The following is a 23,689-nucleotide window of genomic DNA, read 5'->3' on the forward strand; positions in this document are numbered from 1 at the left end:
ATGGCCAAGATAAAGAATATCATCTTGATGAATTTTCATGTCTCCCTCAGACCACCCTACAACCCCTCCCTGACTCCCTTTGTAGAATACTTCTTTCTACTTTTCAAAGTTAACAATTAAGACATTGGAAAGGGATTAGATCAAATAGCCCCAAATGCCCTTCCAGCTACAAATGTCATTTTCTCATTCATACTCCTATAGTGGCTAGTTGGTTATTTGAACTTCCTTTCCAGCTGAATGTTCTGAGTTAAAGTAGGCCAACACTTGTCTATTTCAGCCCTACTCTGTAAAAGAGTAGCCAAAAGTTCCATATTATTTTCACATTTATTCTCAGTATTTAATAAGCTACCCTTAGACTTGTCCCATCTACCTTATATGTAGATAATGTAGTAGATATATATGCAAGACCCTTCCTACTCCACTATAAAAAAAAAAAAAAATAGGAGGCAAACCAAATTTTAAACTGACTCCAACAGATGTACCTAATTCTAAACATGAAAAAAATTAAGTCAAGATATGCAGCATATAGCAGAAACTACATCATTTCCCCAAAGTTGAAATTCCCTCCCCCCAATATCTTTATTTAAACTTTCATGTGCATGTGTGTATACATCAAAAATTTCTTCCAAGTTTAATAAGCATTTATACATACAAATTTCTACTTTTTAACATATTGAAAAAGTAAGAGAAAAAGAAAATGAATAAGAACTATATACATCAAGTGCTAAGTGTCATTTTATGATTTTTAATTACTACAATAGCAGTATTGCACATCGCTATGAACTTTAAATTATGAGTGAAATTTCTTGGTACTATTTTTTTTCTTTGTTAATTTAGCTTATCTTTATCTGTGTAAATTTGAGTTTGTTGGAGTATGTTGTCAAGACGTATACTCCAAAATTGTGCATGGTAAGATCACTTGCTTTGGTTATTAGCTATTAACTTATGAGACTTTATATATATATTTAATCTCCATTTCTTTAAAACCATCCCATGATGTATTTGATCTGTCAAGCCAGTTTTGTGAGATGTATATCTTTGTCAGTGAGAAAAGGATAAGTAAAATATGTATTTGCCGTTTAGTTAGTCCCAAAGGAGGAATGTGTAAAATAGCAAATTTCCAGGACACAGTATTCTTTTCATACCCCATCTTTTCTAGTCTGACCTTTAACGAACATCACAATTATATGAACATTTACAGCTTCAAAACATATGCAAAATGGCAGCTCTTTGGGCTTCACAGTGTAAACAGTTTGGTGAAGAAGTGTAGTAGTATTTAATACATTTTGTAGTAGTTAAATACATATTTACCATCATGAACTGGATGTGGGTGTATATATAGCTATATATATCTATATATATCATTTATATATATATATATATATATATATATATATATATATATATATATATATATATATATATATTTATGTATGGTTCCCCTTCATTTAACCGAAATGGCACTTACCCAACCTTTCAGAAGATCGAGCTGAGAACACAAACAGTACAAAACACCAATCGCTCGGAACGCCGATGGGTAATTAATGGTAAGTAACCCATTGGCCAACCTGACAAGCACACTTAAATTGAAACAAAGAAAACACACCCACATGAACCCCCTAACTCAATATACCAACTCTGAGATTGCACTACCGTGGAGGTAAGGGGCAAAGGTCAACATGCTAGCCAAGCATTTACTTACCATTAGTTACCCGTTGGTATTCTGAGCAGTCTGTGTTTTGTACTGTCAGTGTTCTCGGCTCAATCTTCTGAAAGTTGGGTAAGTGGCATTTTGGTTATATGAAGGGGACCCAATAATTTGTCATAATATAACTAATTAGTTTTTAGGAAGGTTTAGACATGTCTCAAATCATTTACTGAAAGGTTTTTATAACTGTAAATATCTAGTATTTTCATTTCTTTAATTAAGGAGTAAGTATTAAAGTTTAACATAGAATTATATAATTTAAGATTTAGGTTAAGGTGAATCGGTTGTAAACTTTTAAAAGGACATGCTAAATTTAATGATTTGATTATTTTTTGCAAAAGAACTATTTTTTAGACATTTATTTTGATTCTACCATTTTTTTTTTTTTTTTTTTTTTTTTGAGGAAGGGTAAGGCTCTGGGGTTATTTTTGGAATTACTTGCTAGGGTATACCATACTTTTACCCAAATAGGACTTCATTTTGTTTTTTATTGGATAGTAATTGGAAATTACTATAATTCTATCTACTATCATTTATTATATCATAATATCATAATAGAGCTTAAAGTCCATGAGACCCAAGCCACCAGTCTTTTTGGGATAAATCAGTTTTTGGTAGCAAATACAGATTAAATTTCTATGGGAGCCTAAATCAGAGAGATTTGTATTTACAGTTCTGAAGAATTTGAGTTATTAAATTACCTGTATTAAATTGGAACAGCAGTCTTGGTAGTATATTCATTTTAGTAATAGTCACCTTTAATTACAATGGGAATTTTAATTCGTTCCATCTGAGAATGTCTTGTTCAATCGTTGACCAATGTTTTATTAAATTATTTTGATAAAACTTATTTGGGTGATGGCAGAAAAATATACTCAAATATTTCAATGTATCATTTAGTTTAATCTCAGTCTCTCGAAAGTAATTGATTAAGTTATAATTTGGATTTAAAGGAAAAAATAGATTATTTATTCAAACTAAGTTTGTAATTAGGGAATTTTGAAAATCTTTCAATGGAGTGCTGAATTGTTGGTAGATTACTGTTAGGTAAAGTAAAATAAAGGTTTAAGTCATCAGCAAAAGCCATTAATGTAAGCTTTATATTATTTATTATAGGGATGTAGTGAAAAGTTCTTTGGTTATAAGAAGAAAAAGTGATTCTATATATATGGTTTACTATCAAAAAGTTGAACATTGGTTCAGCGAACATGGAAAGTCGAATTGCAGTTATTCGACTTCCGTGTTGCCGAACGTTAGGAGATTGAGAGTACATATCAGCGAATGCAAGTGTGAATTGGCTGATATAAACTAGATGTTATGCGTAGAGTCACAGTACAGTGCAGATTGGGAAATGTATCACTTTACACACTATAGTGAGATCTCGGCGTTAGAATATTTAATTTGAAGGGGGTGTGGGGGTGCAGGGGGGCTTGTCCCCCTGCTAAAACGTGAATGATAGTGTAGGTGTTTAACTTTCATTTGCACCTACTCTGCCATCATTGTCGATATTCAACATAAATGTCGAATCTGTTGAATTCGATCAACAGATTTGACATTTTAACATAACTAGTATGCAGGAAGTATGACATAATTTTTGAAGTATCGAACATTAATTTTTATGAACTTCGATATTTTGATAGAAAACCTATAGATAGATATATAGATAGATAGATAAAGTATGGGGACAAAGGGCACCAATGTCTTGTTCAGTTAATTTTTATTGGAGATGACGTAGTCTTATTTATATATAAAGTTGTGTGTTTGCGTAAAGAGTTTTTAACTGAATTTATAAAATCTCGCGGTAGGCTAAAATACAGCATTATTGAAAAAAGAAATTCTAAGTTGAGTCTATCAAAGATTTTGGAAGCATCTACAGCAGTGCAAATACTGAATTATTATTTTGTCTAGTTAATAAAATCAGTGTATCCAAAATTATTGTGTGGTCACAGGTTTGTCTGCCCTGAAGAAAACCTGATTGGTTAGGTGAAATTATACATAGTAATAATGGTCTTATTCTGTTTGCTAATAGTGAGGCAAATATTTTAATATCTATGTTTATAAGGGATATCGGTCTATAATTTAGTGGGTTTTTAGTGTCAGTATTTTCCTTGGGGATAAATATCGTTTTAGAATGTTGGATATAGGTCTGTCATCCCATTTTTCTTTAATGTAATTGAATAAACATAATAGGATTTTTTTGAGATTTTTTGACTAAAAGGTTTATAAAAGACTGCTGTGTAGCCATCAGGTGCAGAGGCTTTACCCAACTTAAGATTGCTTACTTTGTATATGATTTCTTGTAAGGTGAAAGGCGCTGTACAGAGGTTCTGCTGACTTTGGTTAAGCTTAGGAATTTAAAAACTGATCTTTTTCTTGTAGTGTAAATGGTAAGTTTTGCTTACCTTATGTTTGAAAATAAATTTGTTCAAAGATTTGAGTAATGTAGATATTTGAATTGTAAGTTTTATTAATATTTATCATTCTCGCTAGCATTTTACTTTTGATAGCACTTGTGTCCATTCAGAATATCTAGCTAGCATTTTCATTTCATTGAATGATACTTATTTTGTATATAATAAAGGAAAGTTCTTTCTGGAGATCATTTATTTATTTATTGGAGGGTTCTACATTTGAGTTGTAGTTTCGATAAAGTTCTTCTTCAATTTCACTGATTTTTCCCCTTCAGTGTCTTTTCTTTTGATCTACAGATTTTTTTTAGTGAGATGCTTTGTTAACAAGTATACCCCTGATCTGGGCCTTAGCAGCAGCCCATTGTACATCAAAAGGAATATGGGAACTAGAAGGGCTGTTCATAAACTCATCAAGTACCTTGTTAATTGCCTTAACACTATCTTCTTTCAGAAGTAATGTAGTGTTAAGAGTCCGGTTACACCCTATCCTATTGATATATAATGTATTGGTCAAGCTAATAGTAAGTGTAATTCTAGAATGGTCTGAAAAGAATTGTGGTTCTATGCGCAAGTCAATATTGGATCTCAAGAATATCTCTGAAATCAAGAAGAAATCCAACCTTGCCCAAGTTTTATATCAATGTGAGCAGAACAAATTTCTCTGATGCTTCATTTCTCTTCTGAAAATTGAAGGGGTCAAATAAACTGAAATCTATTTTTAAAGGGGTCAAATAAGCTGAAATCTATTTTTAAGTCTGAGATTGCTATTGAAGCATGAATATTGTATGTTTTACTTCTACTTGTCCTGCCAGATGTAGGAGCATTAACTGCATTCCAATCTCCCCCTATAATATAATAATAATAATAATAATTAGGGAACTGGCTTAGTATTTTATAAATTGACATTATAAACTCATGTTGTTTGATACAAGGTGCATATAAGTTCAGCAATAGTATAGATTTATTGAAAAATGTATTTTTTAGAACTACATAACACCGTCTCCCCTCCTCATCTGAATTATACTAGAATATGTTATCCTTTAAAGATTTTTAAGAATAATTGCTACTCCTTTACTATTCGACTTAGTACCCAATTTAATTACAACCCCAATCCATTTTTAACCAACTTTTGAGTTCATTGACCCGTCATGTGGGTCTCGAACAAATACTATTTCAGCCTTTGATTTGAATGCCAAGTGGAAAAAAATACGTTTCTTTTCTTTTTCATTTTTATGCCTTTTATATTCCATAAATCAACTGTTCACACATTAACACTACCATTAAATATATAACAGGGGTGGTAAAATAGTGCTTCTCAGACCATTTTTATCACATAAATTCAAAAGAAAAAAAAATTACACACTGGACTCAACTCTTCCTGTTATTATCCTGTGCCTAGCCACACTCCAGAAGTGCCAGGAAGGGAATAAACTAACAATGCATAAAGAACCATACATGTAAACAGCATCAAAATCTTGTATCCACATATGTTCATGCCTTAATATTTTCACCCTGATATTTAATATAAATGACATTTTTAAACAGATTAAAACTAGCTTAACTTCCCTATAACTCAGCGATACTAGTCGTTTAGCCCCTGCTATAAAAAATAAACTTGCAGTGTGTAATTAAACAGCAGGAATATTTTTCAATCATTGTTTAAATTCAAACAGCTTAACTATAAACAAGTAAACAAATCATTTTTAGTACAACAGTTAACATTTAACCTTGTGGTTTTCTTATCTATGTTATAAAATCAGCAAAGATATATAATAAGTGATAAATCCATTTACAATTTGAAAGCAAGAATCAACTTTAATGCTTTCTTTCTCATAGAAAATAGCTATGGTATATAAAAGCACTTTTGCAGGAACTTCCGTATTAAAAATGACAGGAAGTGCATTGTATAAATTCTGTTGAGTATAAACACAACCCAGGAGACTTTACAGCTGTTAATAATGTTAAATCAGCACAGATAAAACTCCGATACAAGACACATTGCATTTATACCCTTATTCTGTCCCAAAATTACAGTTATTTAGATAGCAAATCTTGGTTACCGCCTTATATCCAGTATGTTTGCTGGTATTTGGTATATGGTCTTCCTATAATATTTAACCAACAATCTTCACTCGATCGTTTTGTTAAAAGAATTTATAAAGGCTTTTTTCGCTTCTTTAGGTGACTTGACTGAGTATTTAGTTCCTTTCTCCTGGAATACTAAGGTAGAGGGACATCTCATTTGGAATTTGATCCTTTTTGCAATCAAAAGTGCACAGAATGGTGACCGTTTCTATTGATCTTCTTTAATTTGATATGGTAAATCCTGGGCAAAAGTAAATTTTATTCTTGTTCCATTTTAATGGTTTTCTATTTAGCAGATGTTAGAATTTTAAAAGCATCTTCTTAATTTAGGGCTCTCATGTATCTCGGTTTCTTCTGTGTTTGTGGATCTTGTTAATTTAGGGCTCTCGTGTATACATGTCTCGGTTTCTCCTGTGTTTGTGGATCTTGTTAATTTAGGGCTCTGATGTATATTTGTCTCGGTTTCTTCTGTGTTTGTGCTTCTCTAAGTGCACGGTGTGCTCTCTCAGTGGTAATCTGGTTAAATTCTGTTTGGTTATCTAGGAGACGGATGATAATTTGGTGCAAATCTTCAATTAGTTTTGATTTTTTTGTACTTTCCGGGTATCCCACATATCAAAAATGTTATTTCTTCTACCTCTTGTTATCAGGTTTGGATTTTTTGTTGTAGTTCTTTAATAGTTTTAGTACTGGATTGTGATGTTTCTTTCATCTGACTGATTTTTATTTCATTTTCTAGTGTTTTAGCTTCTGTTTTTTCTAGTCTGTCTGCTATTCGGTTCATTGCATTTCCAAAAGTCTGTAGTTCATCTGATGATTATTGAATCACTGTTTATAATAGTTGTAGCACCATTTTGAAGTCTTCCAAGCCTGGAAAATGGCCTTTTTTGGTTTGTTTGTACCCTTTTGGCCTTCTGGTTGTCTGGTAGTATCAGTCGTTTAGAAATAATTTATTTTTCTGTAGTGGTCATTGCTGAAAATTTAGATTTAGATGTTTTATGTGCATTGTTTCTGTTTTATTTGGTTTCTGTTTTATTTGCCATTCTGCATTTCCTTTTGATAATGTAGGATGTATCTTCTTTGCAACACATTTGTACCAGAGTTTCATCAGGAAAGTCATCTGCACTTCACTGGTAAGTTTCTACATGTTTATTTATTTTTTTCCCATTTTCTGAAGCTTACTGGTTAGCAGATGGTTAAGCTAACCTTTAAAACATTTTGGGGCTTAGCTGACCAATACTGTCAGGTGGGTTGCAAACTGGCTCACCGTCAGAACATATACAGTCAAAATAGGGGATTCCACCCCTACCAGCAGACCTTTTATCAGTGGTGTTTCCACAGGGATCAGTGCTGGAACCCCTGTTCTTTGGAATCCACTTCTCAGAAGTACAGGCAAAAACAAAAGGTCTGTCCCTGACAAAGTTTGCTGATGACTGCAAACTAGGAGCAGTAATTGAGTCCCCAAATGATGTCAACATTCTACAAGAAGGATTTATGCAAGCCAGTGATTGGTGCCAAAGCTGTGGTCTTAAACTCAATTAAAAAAATGCATGATCATCACCATTGGCAAAGGCAATGTCCCTGCAAATTACCATATTAATAACATCCTAAACTCTAAATCAGTGGTGAGAGATTCAAGCACACAGGTTGATAGCGACCTTACTTTTGATCACATTGTCTCCACAGTGGTAAAGAAGGCATTCTACATTTCTCACCTCATAAGCAAGGGCATATCTTCCAGAACAAACGAGTTTATAACCCCCCTGTACTCTTCCCTCATCAGGCCAATAACAGAGTACAATGCTCCCTTTGGTTTGTACCTAAACAGGCACCTGCAACTGGAGAGACCTCAAAGGTTCCTCACAAAGAAAATTCAGGGTCTTCAACATGTTCATAGGTAGGTACTACCCTATTGGCCCTAGGGCCTATATAAGCCTAGCCAAAAAGGTACATTGGCTTTCACCACCCAAGAAAATTATTTTCCTGTGCCCCTGTCGAGCTGAGCCCCAGGGTGAATTTCCTATTTCCCATCCAATCATCAAGATTTTTCTTGAAGAGTGCTAATGAGGAGCTTTGTTTGATATAGATAGGTAGTTTGTTCCAGAGTATGGGAAGTATATGGGACAGGAATCTATCCCTCCAGCATGTTCTGTTTATTGTGGTGGCAAGGTTTAGGTCCCAAGAGCATGTAGCTCGGAGGGATTGGGATTTCTTTAAGTGGAGGATGTCCAACAGCTCTGCGTTTGACATAGCTTTGTATGTTAGGCAGAGATCACCTCTGAGTGGGTGATATGCGACGGAGTAAAGCTGGAGTTTTATGAGATGGTCTGCATAGGGCATCTGTTTGAGGCCGGTAATCCTCTTTGTGAGGTATTTCTGCAGCCTTTCCAGTTGTTGTAGATGTCTTGTGCGGTACATACCAAAAGGGGTATTGTACTCTATAATGGGTCTAATGAGTGACGAGCAGAGGGGAACAATGACCTTTTTCCTAGATGAGAAACCTTTTGTGATGAGGTGTGTCACGTAGAAGGATTTTCCGACAACAGTCACAATGTGATTATCAAAGGAGAGACTACTCTCCACCTGTGTCCCAAGGTCTCTTATCACACTTTTGGTGTTAAGTAGACCACCACCTATGTGGTAGCTCATGGGTATAGAGTTTTTACCAAAGGGGATGACAATGCACTTTTTTGGCATTGAGCTTGAGGCCATGGCTTTGACAACAGGCATCTGTCTTAGTGAGGCCCTTTTGTAGGATGTCTACATAGTTAGAAGTTTTGATTATGGCTCCTAGTTTGAAGTCATCTGTGAAATTCATTAGTCAAAGACCTTCTGTGTTAGCCTGTACTTCAGAAAAGTAGATACCTAACAGGAGAGAACCCAGGACTGAACCCTGTGGTGCTCCACTTGTCACTAGTCTGAAGTCGGATTTGGAGTCTGCTACTTTCACAATGTGGGTTCTGTCAGTGAGCCAGTTGGCAACCCATCTTGTGACATAGTGATTTATACCTAGTTTAGTGAGTTTATCTATAATTCCAGAGTGGGGGATGGTGTCAAAAGCCTTGGCGAGATCTAGATAGGCTGTGTGAACCACCTTACCTTCGTCTACGTCTTTGGTGACTGCTTCAAAGAAGTCTATCAGATTTAGGAGACATGATCTGCCTTTTTACAAACCTGAACTGGGTGGGGTCCAGAGTTTGGAGATTACCAATGTCTTTGTTTATAAGTTGCATGATGATACGTTCCATGGCCTTGCAGACCAGGCTCGTTAGGCTAATGGGGCGGTAGTTCCCAGGGTCTGTGGTGGCTCACCCTTTGTGGTGTGGGATAACAGTCGCTGTGCACCATTCAGTGGGCACAACGCCTGCGGTGAGGCTATGATTGAGCATGGTGCTTAGGTGGGGTGCCAGTTCATTCTGTAGTTCATATAGAACACAGCCTGGGATGTTGTCAGGTCCCATGGATGCTGTGTTCATGGCTTTGGAGAGTGTGTTTTTTACCTGTGCAGCCGTGATTACAGGAACTTTGCATTCTTCCGGTATAGAGATGGGCCCTTTCGGGGGTGAGGAGGGGTAAAGTTAGCACTAAACCTGCCAGGATGTTGGCAATATCAGTTGGTTCTGTATATTTAGTGACATTGTGCTGTAGCTCAGATCAGATCTGAGTGTTGCCATTGAGATTCTTGACATAGCTATAGAATGCTTTGTGGTTGTCTTTAGAATCAGTGGCATTTTTGTTTTCGTAATTACCTTTGGAGGATTTTATGAGGGATCTCAGCTTCTTACTGAGGCTGACAAGGGAGTTCCTCCAGTCATGGGATTTTACTCTTTTTTTGCAACAGTTTCTTTCTTCTGTTGTAGAATTTGTTTATGGCAGGGGACCACCAGATTGGCTTCCTTTTTTTGGAGGATAGCATCTTGGTTCTGTTATGGATAGCATGATCCATGCACTCATGTAAGTGCTTATAAAGTGCATTTGTGTAGGATTCAGCAGTTGTACCTCTATTGTCCATCTGCATGGGTGTCATGAAGTTTGCTACTTCTGTCTTAAGAAGTGTGAAGTTGGCTTTGGAGAAATTTTTTACCGTGATTTCCCTAATGGGGGATGGGGGCGGGATGTGGATGTCTAGGGTGATTAGCTTGTGGTTGGATCTAACCAATGAGGAATTGACCACTGGTGTGAAAGACCAGTCACCCATGTTGGTAATGACCAGGTCTAGGATATTGCTGCCCCCGGTGGGGGTGTGGATAAGTTGATCCAAGGCATTGGAATTTATGAATTCCAGAAAACGTTGAGCAAAAGAGTTGGTACACGAGTAGTTTTCCCAGTTAATGGTGGGGTACTTGAAATCACCCATTAGAGTGTTGGACTGTACCCTAATATTTTCCAGTGTATCAAGAAATAAGGAATGGGAATCCTGGGGCATGGTGGGGGATCTGTATCAAGTTACAATTTGGATTGAGGTCTTGCCCAGGGTTAGTTGCGCTTGGATAATCTCGGATTCATTATGCTGAGCAACTAGCCTGGAGGTGTGGATATCCTTAATGAATATGGACATTCCTCTGCCTTTAGTGTTTTGGTGCAGGTTAGGTGGCCGAAAGGTGTGGTATGAATTATAGCCTGGTAATGCAGGGGTGCTCTCTGGAGCCTTGAACAAGGTCTCTGTCACTGCACAGATCTTACATGGACAGACTGAAATCACTGTCACTATACTCTGTATCATGTAGACTACTCAGAGGTGACCTGTGCTTTTCATACAGAGCAACCTCTAATCCTGCCTTAATGGAAATGCTGCACATTCGTAAGTCAAATGGTACAGGATTCACTCACTCTAGGGACCTTAACCTAGCATGTGACATCAACAGGACTTGCTGGAGAGACATACATGTCTCCCAGAGGTTGCCTCTCCTATGGAATAAACTTCCAATATAGGTTAAACAGAGCCCCTCATTAACCCTTTTTAAGCGTAACTTAATGATTATATGGGAAACCGTAAATTCCCCCCAGGGAATTCACCTGTGTTCCTCCTGGATGGGGCAGTTGGTGCTGATTTAGATCTGCTTATAACAAGACCATTTCTCTAAACCCTTAAGGGAACAAGGGATGAACTTGGCTAGGCTTGTAAGGGCCCTAGGACCATTAGCCTTGTAATCTCCTATGAACTTACAAACCTATGTTTTCATCAGAGCTGCTCTGACATGGTGTTCACAGGTCAGAGGCCATTTTCTCCCCTGAAGTTAAAATTCAAGACTTAAAAACACAGATTCCACAGAAAAACTGATACATATCCCATTACCTAGGCATCTATCTTGATTCCTGTCAAATACTGAATTTAAAACATCATGTGCTCACACACACACAAAAAAAAGAAAACCTTAACAAGCTAATATTCTAATCTAGACAAATTTTCCATTTTCTGTCTCCAGATGGTATACATGCAATTGGGAAGGGAATGTTATTTCCACACTTAAAATATTACATGTATTTATTTTTATCTATTTTTGTTTACAGTGAAATTTTGACTGGGATGAAACTCATTTCAGTGGAGGCCAGGGGAGGACATTTAACACCAGTATGAACATATTCATAAAAATACAGTTACATTTAAATATGGTTTACATATTACAGCTATCTCCAAGAGAAGTCTATTAACTTCACAATCAATGATTAGTCAGTATGTTAATCTATTATTCTTTCTTTAAAAATAGGCCAAAGTTGCCCCAAACTATCCAAAGAAAAATTATTACCAATAGAACAAAGATCATAGCTTTTACTCAGTCTATTTAAAATTCTAAATTTAGACATGTTTCCTTTCTTTTCCAATCATCATATAATCAGGACCTCACATTATCAGCTCTGCTCCATCCCCCAAAATCCACTTCCTTACAAACCCCTCCCAACAAACTGCCCTGCATAGACTGTTGTTTCTCTACTGCAAGTCCAAGACTGTGGAAAACCCTAGCTGCTAATCTAAAATCTCTTCACATTCTTCTCAGTTCTGCAAAAAACCTGAAAAATACTTTCATAGCAGAACCATCTCTGCTTACTTTCTACCTAACTGAATCACTTAACTCTTATCACTTTTCATTTAGCAACTGCTCCTGTTAACATGTTGAACTTACCTTGCCACTTATAAAATAATGTTACAGAATATCTGCCCATTTTACCTTGTCATCCTTTCTAAATATTACCACCACATTATTTTGCTGACTGCAGTTCAGAAATAATTATATTTGATTTCATGATTGTTCTGTGTATCATTGGTAAAGTTTGTACTTTGTATCTTCTGGTTTGCGGTTTATATATTACGATACATGATAGCTATATGATGCAATACCTTACCTCATGTTCAGATAGTTTCTTTGCTACTGTATCACTTATTGTATGAATATGATTGTATTCCTATGGTTGTTTTTTTTTCCACTTTTGGTATAAATAGTGGGCAGGACTTAACATGGACCAGTGGGAACAGTGGCTGATCCCAGTTAATAAATTCAGATAAGATCAGGCACTTTGGAGCACCACTGTCTAACACTACCAAGGTGAACTGGTAACCTAATACAGCAGGGCACCATGCAGCTCATTTCACTCACAATGAAGTTGCTCTATAACAGATATTGCTTTCCTCTGGCTTCTTATACATGAAGCATGGAACACATCACATGCAAAACAAATAAAAACTGGTACAAAGTTAATTACAAACCTCTCTAAGCTGGCTTTGACTTATACCTCCTGTATCAGTTCATTTCAATCCCAAAATATATGTCCATATCTAGTGGGATCTGGCTTGCTGGCCTTTGTGCCCTGTTAAAAGTATGTGTGATAATGTGCTTTCTTAAGTTACTGTGCCTAAAATAATATCAGTTTTATTTTTTTCATTTTTTTCTTGGGAGGGATGGATGTTTGTGTGCTTCATGTTGCCTTAAGTGAGGATTGGTAAATGTTCTGTATACACACACCATCCAGAAATTCAGATAAGACATGTACCTGGTTTAAAAGTTAGTTTTCTTCCAAAAAAGAAAGAAAAAAGGATGTTGTATATTGCTTGCAAAAAATATATTACAATACCTAGTGAAAATAATACAACTAGGCAGGCATGACCCCCATGATGCAGAGGGATAAATCTGACAACTCCAAATGACCAATGTTCAGCTATCAACACTGGTGCTACAAAGACCAAGTAGGGAATGATGGCAGGGAGTGGTTGTTGCCAGATCACGCATTTGGTCGGGTCTGGGGTCAGGTCAGCTTACTGCACTGGCAAGACCTGCAGGACTGCAGGTATATTATCCGCTGCAAGGAGCTTAGAGTGCCTACTCCACACAGTAGTGCATCACTTAGCTGGGAGGTTGCACATGTGCAGCATCACTCACAGACATCCAGGGAATCAAACAAACTGCTGAGGGGTAGGGACAGAACAGCACCCAGGATCTGCAAACTGAGCTGCTCCCCAACACCAAACTCTCATCTCCACTGGGAATGAATGGGCTGGGGGTCTCTCGCCCCAGTGGGAAACAAATGGGTAGACTGTGTGCAGGAAAGAGATGCATCAGGCTGATCATGCAAACTAAAGAAGAAAACCTGACTGAGTCGAACTGAATTTGCAAAAACTGCATCCTGAAAGAGGAAGAACCACAATAATCATAAGAAATTGCCAGATCCTAAAAGGAACGGCTAGTAATCAGAGGGGAGTATAAGTGTGGGGGGTCACTCCCTCACTCAAAGAAAGTGCACACTAAATGTCTCAAACAGAATATAACACTGGATTTGACAGCAAATGCACTACTTGACTGAAATTCTAAGCATCAGTAACAATGCTGCATATACAACCAAAGAATTCAGTTTCGATAAACCTATACTATTACTGTTGAGAAGATTTTAAAATGTTTTAAACAAATTTACAGCACAACAGCCACTCAGAGTGGCTGTAAATGTTTATTCAGGTATAATACCTAATGCAATATTTATGTTTTTATTAATTTCTCCTGGGCTGACCCGACTCTTAATTGCAACCGATACTGAAAAATAAGTATGAAAACTTGCATTTAAAAAAAAAAAAAACTCAGTGGAGGTTCCAGATCTCTTTATTAAATAAGACAGATTTCTTAAAAATTGCAATGTCTTTACTGACAATCAGGGCAATTAATGCAAAACCTCAAATGCAAGTCTCGGTATGGCAGTCAAATTTTGCTGCAGGGTAAATGTGTTTTATTTCAGACACTTAAAACATAAACCCTCTCAAAGGACTTAGTAAGAGAACAACCATTTTATGAAGAATATAAATAAGGGAAAACAAGATCCCTGCTAGTTTACAGGCTGTTCTGTTACTTAAAACCAACAGGCTCAGCTAATACTTAGAAAAAGGACAATTTGTACAGCTCACGATCAGAGGGAGAGTTTAGCAAGCTTCAAGTATGATGAAAATATAATCAAAATATGATTTTAGGGATTACAAACAAAGCTGTTACATTTATGTGTTTTATATTTCTAAAGAATATTACCTTGTTGTTTAATAGGAATTCTTCTGTTGAAAGCTTTTGCGTAGTCATGGCCTATTTCTTATCCTTCATCAACACAAGTGCTGAATAAATATGTCAGACATTAATTACACCTCTAGCAAGAAGCTAGTTAGGTATGATGGTACACTGTGAATAAATATGTAGACTTCATCATATATAACCTTAACACTAAACAAGAAAGCTTGTAATAGTATTAGTGCTGTAGTAACCACAAGCTTGTAACAGTATTAGTGTTGTAGTAACCACAAGCTTATAATAGTATTAGTGTTGTAGTAACCACAAGCTTGTAATATTATTAGTGCTGTAGTAACCATTTCCATCGTTAACGGATAGGGAAGTGGTAATGTTAAGTTAGTTATTGTCACCAGCTCTGCTAGGATAGAATGATAAAGGTTTAGCTTTCTCCCAGATGACCCATATTCGATTAGTAGCCTGGTGTTGGAATATCTAGTGAAAGGAGAGAGAAAAATAATGAGGGAATGCCTGCTTGCCTGTCTGTCTATCTCTGTGGGGAAAAGGGTATGATGCACATTTGGATTGTACTTTTCATGACAGAAACATGAGTGAATACTGCAGACCCCACAAGTGTTTAAAGGGGGCTAGGGCCTTCTAATGTCTAAGTTACTTCCACAAGCAAGAGAAATAACCTCACAAAGGCAGTCTTCACACCAAAACCTGCAGTCTGCTACTGGGCATGTGCAGTAGGGGTTGTAGCTTAAAGCACAAAACTCCATCCAAGAGAATGGATGATGGTAACACCTGGCCTTTGTCTCTATGAAGAATGAATGAGTTATAGGGATCCTGCATCCCAAGGAAACAGATGGGCCAAATGATGAGGTACAGGAGAAAACCACAATGGTCACGCTGGATAAATAAAAAGTAACAGTAAAAAAGGTATTGTCAAGCAAAATTAAGGAGTATAATGAAGCTTTAATGTAAACGACATAGGCAAGCTCAGTCCTTCCAGAACATGGATGTTTATTTTAAGGAGATGCTAGGAGATGACCATTCTGATTATTTAATTGAGTTGCATAAGAAATATGAGCTGGGGAAAATTTTGGATATAAATCACAAAGAACATTTTTGGCTTCATCAGCCAAGCAGTTAGTTGCTTATGACCACAAAAATGCTTACCTGATCCAAACACATACAATGTCACCATTAAAGATGGTACAGAAACCATAGCCTTTTCATCTTAAACTGACTTCTTCTTTCGGCTTTTCCCGGTTAGGGGTCGCCACAGTGGAACTCCGGTCCGCTAATGATTGGCAATAGATTTTTATGGTGCTGAGGTGCCAGCTCGACGCCCAACCTTCAACGAAGGCACGCCCATTCACATATATCTTTTGAATGCCACTCAACCACGGGGAGCACATGCAGACTCAACACAGAAGGTGCTCCAGCTGAGAATCGAACAGGAGAACCTCTTGCTGTGAGGCGACAACGCTACCGCTGCACCACCATGGCTAAGCTGACTACAATATGAAAAGTTTGATCACAATCATTGATTTTCATATTACATTACTATCAGTAAGTAATTAAGTAATATTCACTGTACAGCAGTTTTTTTAGTTTACAGACAGAACCTGGGATTCAGAAAGGCATAACACACTGCGCTAACCTGTCCTCTACAGGTTTTCACAGTGCATTATGCCTGACTAATTCGATACTGCCATACTACTACAGTGATCCAAATAATCCAGCCTGTAGTGCAAACAGAGGTCTCATTGATGAAGCCGCATGCAAATGCAGCAGCGTGGGGGCACAACTGATGCTAATTAACCATGTGCTCTCTCCAGAAATGTCGCTGGCTTCTGAAAAGAGTGGTAAAGTGACTCAGAGACTAGTTCTACTGAATTGTTTTGTGTGTGAAGCAGAAAAAGTGAATGCTAATCAGTGTTGCAATTATGAAAACTAAACAATGAATTAAAAGCAGTACACCAAATATGGACATGCACTGTACACTTATTAAAATATTGTTGAAAGCATATATCCATTTATTTCAATGGAGGGTCAAAGGTGTTAGCACTACTGCTAAGTACCAAAAAGACATGTGTGTGAGAGAGATTGCAATTCTGTAGGATATGTTTGAGGATATGTGTGTGTGTGTGTGTGTGTGTGTGTGTGTGTGTGTGTGTGTGTGTGTGTGTGTGTGTGTGTGTGTGTGTGTGTGTGTGTGTGTGTGTGTGTGTGTGTGTGTGTGTGTGTGTGTGTGTGTGTGTGTGTGTGTGTGTGTGTGTGTGTGTGTGTGTGTGTGTGTGTGTGTGTGTTACATGTTTTGCTTGAAGGTGCCTGTACACCTGTGTTGCACAGGTTGGAAAGGGGAGCACTATCTCTGATTTAACAGCACAGTGTTCAGTTCAGAGATATAATAATGAACTGCTTATGAGCAGCTGCTCAGTGTGGCTTTATCATGCCTCTGAATAATAATCTCTCTGAATTTTGAACAGAATCCAATGTGTCAGCATGACCAAGGATGTGATAACCACCTTGGGTGTGGTGGAAATGCAGTCCACTGAAGCTGGAGACAGCCAGGTAGCAGCTACAAGTATACCACATTCAGCAAAGCAACTTGGACCATCCTCAGATGACCTCAAAAAGTAGTTTGATTTGCACAAATTAGAGACAAAACATCTGGAGATAAAAGCATCACAGAGAGTAAGGCAGTATGAAGGCACAAAGGAAGAATGGAAGCATTATAAGGGTGAGGTGTAGAAGAGTGAGAAGGAGTGAAAAAGATCTTCTCACCCTTCACTGTGTGCACCAGCAGGAGAGAAAACCCAGCATTGCATGCCAAAGTGAGTGCTAAATAGTTTTCTGGTAGCATAGAGAAATACTCTAACAGCATTAGCAAAGCCAGTAAAGCAAGGCTAGGATCAATACCTGCCTCACTTCCCCTTTTCAGTCTTGGAGAGATATCTCAAGAAGGCGTAGTTTTGGTTTGTTATTTTACTATTTATGGCAAAAGGACAAGGAAGGCACACAGAGTTAATTTGTGATGGGTGGGAGGGGAAATGTGACTTGCACAAGGTAGTCAGCAGTGAAGTACGTCTTGAAGTTCAAGACCGAGTTCAGGGAGCTCATGGGGCTGACACAACAGTGCCAACAGCACAAGCACAGCAGCAACAAAAGGTCTGGCACAGCCAGACAAAAGGTATTGGTATTCGTTTCTGCCCAACAGAATAAGCTACAGGCTGCACACAACAGTCATTTCATTGCTGTGAGGAAGGTAGGTGATATTAATTATGTGGTGGAGTAGAGGGAAGAAGGCAGAAACACAAACTCTTCCATGGTGACATGATCAAGTCCTATCAGTATAGAGTCACCGGTGCTCAGTATCAGTAGTGGGTTACAGGAGAAATCCGAAAAGGATCCTGCTGCACACAGTCTGGATGAGAGTAAAGACATAGCACTGAAACAGCAGCAATCCCTTTAATAGCGGAGTTTTGTAGACATGTTCCCCTTCTAAGCCAGGGTAAACCCAACTGATTGAGCACCGTGTGAACACACAAACCCAACTGCTAAGGAAGAAGCTGTTTACATGGTGCCCAAGTCAGACAAGCAAACAATGCACAATGAACTGCAAAAAATGTTAATTCTGTGCTAAACCAGAAATACAACAGTCCCTGGACCTTACAGTCAGTGTTGGTGATAAAAAAGGATGAGAATATTGTGCAATGTGTAGACAAAATGAAATTAAATAGTCACACACAGAGTCAGATCCTTACCCCACGCCTAGGGCGGATAGGAGTTTGGTGCTGCTAGGTATCTGACTTCTACTAATGATCTGAATTAAAGTTTCTAGAAGGTATCCTTGCTTTCCCTCAGCAAGGGAGAGGATAGCTCTTCTTACCTTGCTTAGACTGAATTTACTATCTTACCTTACAGTCACTTTGGGTGTTAAGATCAGCTGATTCTGTATCATTTATTCTATCCATATATTTAGCAATACATCTGAGTCATTACTGCTGCTTGGTTACTACTTTTACTTGCTCACAACAGTACAAAGCTTTAAAATAATTTTGATTTCATCTGATAAATTACCACTTCATTGAGCTCTTATTTAATTTTAAACTGTAGAAAAACAGCTGCTGCAGTTTATGCCACACACATTGAATACTGAAGCACTTCAGTTAAAAAAAAAAACGTTGCTTGCTAAAGTTTGTACCACACATGGAGAGCCACGTGCTTCGGTTCTGATTACAATGAAACGCAGTGCAGTGAAGATTGATCAGAATCTACCAATCATGGCACCTAGTACTTTGTACCCAGGGTAGCTGCCTCCTTTATACATTATACCTTAGACACTACTTATTTATTTATTTTAATATATGCCTGAATTGCATTCCATAGTCATGATTTTTGCTCAAGCTGTCATTAAATAAACTTGGAAAAAAGCTCTAAAATGCAACTCAGAGCACTCATAAGCCCGTGGCTTCTGGGAGCCAAGTGTCCCCCTAGCCTCCTCTGCCTGAATTTGATTATTTCCTTCAAAGCTGTTATATTGCATTTTGGACCGGTTAAGGGTTGTTAAAAGTATGAAGGAGGCCAGGATGTGGTTAAACCAGAGGAACATAATGGAGGGCATGGGGGTGGGTCCACATGAAGCCCTTTTCAGCAAACACTCCTCTGTCTGCATGAAGGGGGCTACCATTGATGTGGTTGACAGCAGTGCAGGATCTTTAGAATACAATCTGAAAAGTACAACTGGCTACACCCCTGTCTGTTACAGAGTACTGTTCTCTTAGACTAAACTCATACTGCAGAGTGCTTCGGTGGTTAGATATTTGTGATTGTCTGAATTTAGGAGTTCGTTTCTGACATCTGTTGCAATGGTTAGAAGGCTATTTTAGTACCTTATCAAACTGAATGGTAACTGTTCTTTAGGGTTGCCCATACCTTTATTTATGGCACATTTCTGTCAACTGTCCCTTAATTCACAGAATGTCCATGATTTTGCCTCAAAGTTTTGGTCTGCTGCTCATACAATGTGGGGTTTTCTGGCAAATTGTTGACAACTGAAGCAAAGAAATAACGCCAGACATTTTTGTTCCTATGAAAAATATGCAAACTGGTTTATTCTATTAACTCTCCAAGTATGTAAGAGTAATATTTAAACTCTATCCCTGGTTTTGGGCCTTTGTCCCCCCATTATTTTTGGCTTTGACCAGAATTTTTGCACTATAAGGTTGAGCAGTATGATCTCTCCCCCAAGGCTTGTACTACAATTTTCATTTCTCAACAATTCACTGCTGCCCTTCCCAAAAAATGCTCACAGACGTCTCTTTCAGATTCCAATGCAATAATTAAAATAATAAATAAAACTTGAGAACCTGACTAGGATTTTCAGATATGAACTTACCTCAGGAAGTTGGGATCTAATATCTTCTGAGCCAATGAAAATGCTTTCCAAGTGAGACCAAGTGCGCTGAACTTCAAACCAGATAGAAATGACAGAATCAGCTGTAGACAGCTTTTTCTGCCAGCTTGAAACTTCTTGCAGAAAAAATGCAATGTACTTAGAAGTCATCAGGTTCTGCAGCTGAACTTGGTTGTCCTCTAGAGTTTCAATAAGCTGCTCATCCGATTTTAGCAAAGGAACATTTGTCCGTGGATGAGATTCATATTCAAATGCCATGCTGCTCCAAGTTGAGTCAAGTTCTGTCAAGACTTTCTCCATACCCATTTCTTTAATTGCTTTATCCACAATTCCACGGACTTCATCTTCAAAGTTGTGTAGATTCAGTCTCAAAAGATCAGCTAGAGTTGTTTCATTATCCATTGTAAATTTTACCCCAGTTGCATGCATTAACTGATGCCAGTGCCTTTCCCGTATTGCAGGATTCTGAAGTTCGGCTACAGCACGCAAGGATGTCAGTATGTTTTTCACAGTGTTGTCCAGCCCATTGAAGGCATCCCAGGCTCTAATTTCTTTATCGAGATTCCGAATGTCTTTTGCAAACTTTTTACATTCCAAATCCATGTTTTCCACATTAATTTCCCTCCATTTTGTAGTCTGCCAATCATTCATGTTTGTTTCAACCAAACAGATCATGTCCCATAGCTCCTTAAGATGGCGCACTTCCTTCCTACACTGCTTAAGTTGCTTATAATCTGGTACACTGACTTCAAACAAGCCTGCCGATTCATAAATAGAAGCCATGGTGGACTCCATTCCTGCTATCTGCTGGTGTGCCATGTCAAGCATAATGTATGGATTTGAACTATTGTATCTAAAAACAAAGAAATAGAAATGTCAGTTTTACGTGAGCATAAAGCTAGATTCCCTTTCCCTTTAGCAGAAATGGAATTCCATTTGTTCTCACACCCGATAGTCAGGCCAATGTAACTCCACTTCTGCCCTCAGTAATGAAACAGAGCATGTATTTTATTAGATATGAACCAAGATACTCAAACACCCCCACAGCAATGGGTGTTTCTCTCCAGAAAGCTTCTTCCCTGGGGTGAGTTACTGGGCTTATAACAGCAGTTATGTGAAACATACATTCACTTAGAAAAAGTCATATCTAGATTTTGAATGTCTTTTGAAAACATTTTGCAAAGAATGCATGTAAAAAAAATCATACTTACACTAACCACATTAAAAGCATAAGAAATAAAAAATAGTTATACCCCACAAAACAAAACAGAAGGGAGAAAAAGGCACAGTTTTGAATCAAATCAAACCACACAGAACAGCCATTTTGCAGACAGTAGTCTCCCACACACCTAAAGTAGTGGACTGTGGCCTTGATGTACCCTTGCTTATGTTTGTTTATTTGTTGTCATTTGTCTGAGTCAGCAATGCCCCTTTTCAGAAGAGGCTCTGGGAGAAAAGTTCTATTACACAGACATCATGGACATTATCTGCATTGTTTCATCATTTACTGTCAGTTTCATTCAGGAGCAACAGTTGCGTTTTTCAGACATCCTTGACATCAGTTACATTATTTACAAACAGTTTTGGTTACAATGGTTATATATGAATATGTGAATGTCTATATATATATATATTTTTTTTTTTTTTTAATAAGGTATATGCAGTGTAGGATCATTAGTATGCACATATTATCAGGTTTTACATAAGAATATCTGTTACTATAAAGACTTGTTCAAATCTAGGACATGGGAAGATAATATACAGAGTTTGTTACTATAAAGACTTGTTCAAATCTAGGACATGGGAAGATAATATACAGAGTTTGTTACTATAAAGACTTGTTCAAATCTAGGACATGGGAAGATAATATACAGAGTTTGTTACTATAAAGACTTGTTCAAATCTAGGACATGGGAAGATAATATACAGAGTTTGTTACTATAAAGACTTGTTCAAATCTAGGACATGGGAAGATAATATACAGAGTTTGTTACTATAAAGACTTGTTCAAATCTAGGACATGGGAAGATAATATACAGAGTTTGTTACTATAAAGACTTGTTCAAATCTAGGACATGGGAAGATAATATACAGAGTTTGTTACTATAAAGACTTGTTCAAATCTAGGACATGGGAAGATAATATACAGAGTTTGTTACTATAAAGACTTGTTCAAATCTAGGACATGGGAAGATAATATACAGAGTTTGTTACTATAAAGACTTGTTCAAATCTAGGACATGGGAAGATAATATACAGAGTTTGTTACTATAAAGACTTGTTCAAATCTAGGACATGGGAAGATAATATACAGAGTTTGTTACTATAAAGACTTGTTCAAATCTAGGACATGGGAAGATAATATACAGAGTTTGTTACTATAAAGACTTGTTCAAATCTAGGACATGGGAAGATAATATACAGAGTTTGTTACTATAAAGACTTGTTCAAATCTAGGACATGGGAAGATAATATACAGAGTTTGTTACTATAAAGACTTGTTCAAATCTAGGACATGGGAAGATAATATACAGAGTTTGTTACTATAAAGACTTGTTCAAATCTAGGACATGGGAAGATAATATACAGAGTTTGTTACTATAAAGACTTGTTCAAATCTAGGACATGGGAAGATAATATACAGAGTTTGTTACTATAAAGACTTGTTCAAATCTAGGACATGGGAAGATAATATACAGAGTTTGTTACTATAAAGACTTGTTCAAATCTAGGACATGGGAAGATAATATACAGAGTTTGTTACTATAAAGACTTGTTCAAATCTAGGACATGGGAAGATAATATACAGAGTTTGTTACTATAAAGACTTGTTCAAATCTAGGACATGGGAAGATAATATACAGAGTTTGTTACTATAAAGACTTGTTCAAATCTAGGACATGGGAAGATAATATACAGAGTTTGTTACTATAAAGACTTGTTCAAATCTAGGACATGGGAAGATAATATACAGAGTTTGTTACTATAAAGACTTGTTCAAATCTAGGACATGGGAAGATAATATACAGAGTTTGTTACTATAAAGACTTGTTCAAATCTAGGACATGGGAAGATAATATACAGAGTTTGTTACTATAAAGACTTGTTCAAATCTAGGACATGGGAAGATAATATACAGAGTTTGTTACTATAAAGACTTGTTCAAATCTAGGACATGGGAAGATAATATACAGAGTTTGTTACTATAAAGACTTGTTCAAATCTAGGACATGGGAAGATAATATACAGAGTTTGTTACTATAAAGACTTGTTCAAATCTAGGACATGGGAAGATAATATACAGAGTTTGTTACTATAAAGACTTGTTCAAATCTAGGACATGGGAAGATAATATACAGAGTTTGTTACTATAAAGACTTGTTCAAATCTAGGACATGGGAAGATAATATACAGAGTTTGAGCAGATCAAAGAGAGGAAGGAGGGGAGGAGGCACAAGAAAGATAAATCAGATGAGATGATGGAGGATGGAATAATTGTGATAATAGTACATAAAGCTTTGTGCAGCAGAGAATTATGGCACAAATTCATATAGCTATATTAGTACCAGTTTAATAAAGACAAGCA

General features: G+C 37.1%; 1 protein-coding gene across 1 annotated transcript in view; it reads right to left on the reverse strand.

The window, feature by feature from the left end:
- DNAH9 (dynein axonemal heavy chain 9) overlaps nt 1–23,689 on the reverse strand; it is a 3,419,770-nt gene that overhangs the window by 2,171,004 nt on the left and 1,225,077 nt on the right. The window contains exon 20 of the mRNA XM_044069722.1: nt 20,086–20,956. Coding sequence (XP_043925657.1) covers nt 20,086–20,956 — 871 coding nt within the window. The remainder of the gene's footprint in view (nt 1–20,085; nt 20,957–23,689) is intronic.

Source organism: Protopterus annectens, chromosome 4.part0 (genome assembly GCF_019279795.1).
Source record: "Protopterus annectens isolate FY-2018-M chromosome 4.part0, PAN1.0, whole genome shotgun sequence".
NCBI classification, from domain to species: Eukaryota; Metazoa; Chordata; order Ceratodontiformes; family Protopteridae; genus Protopterus; species Protopterus annectens.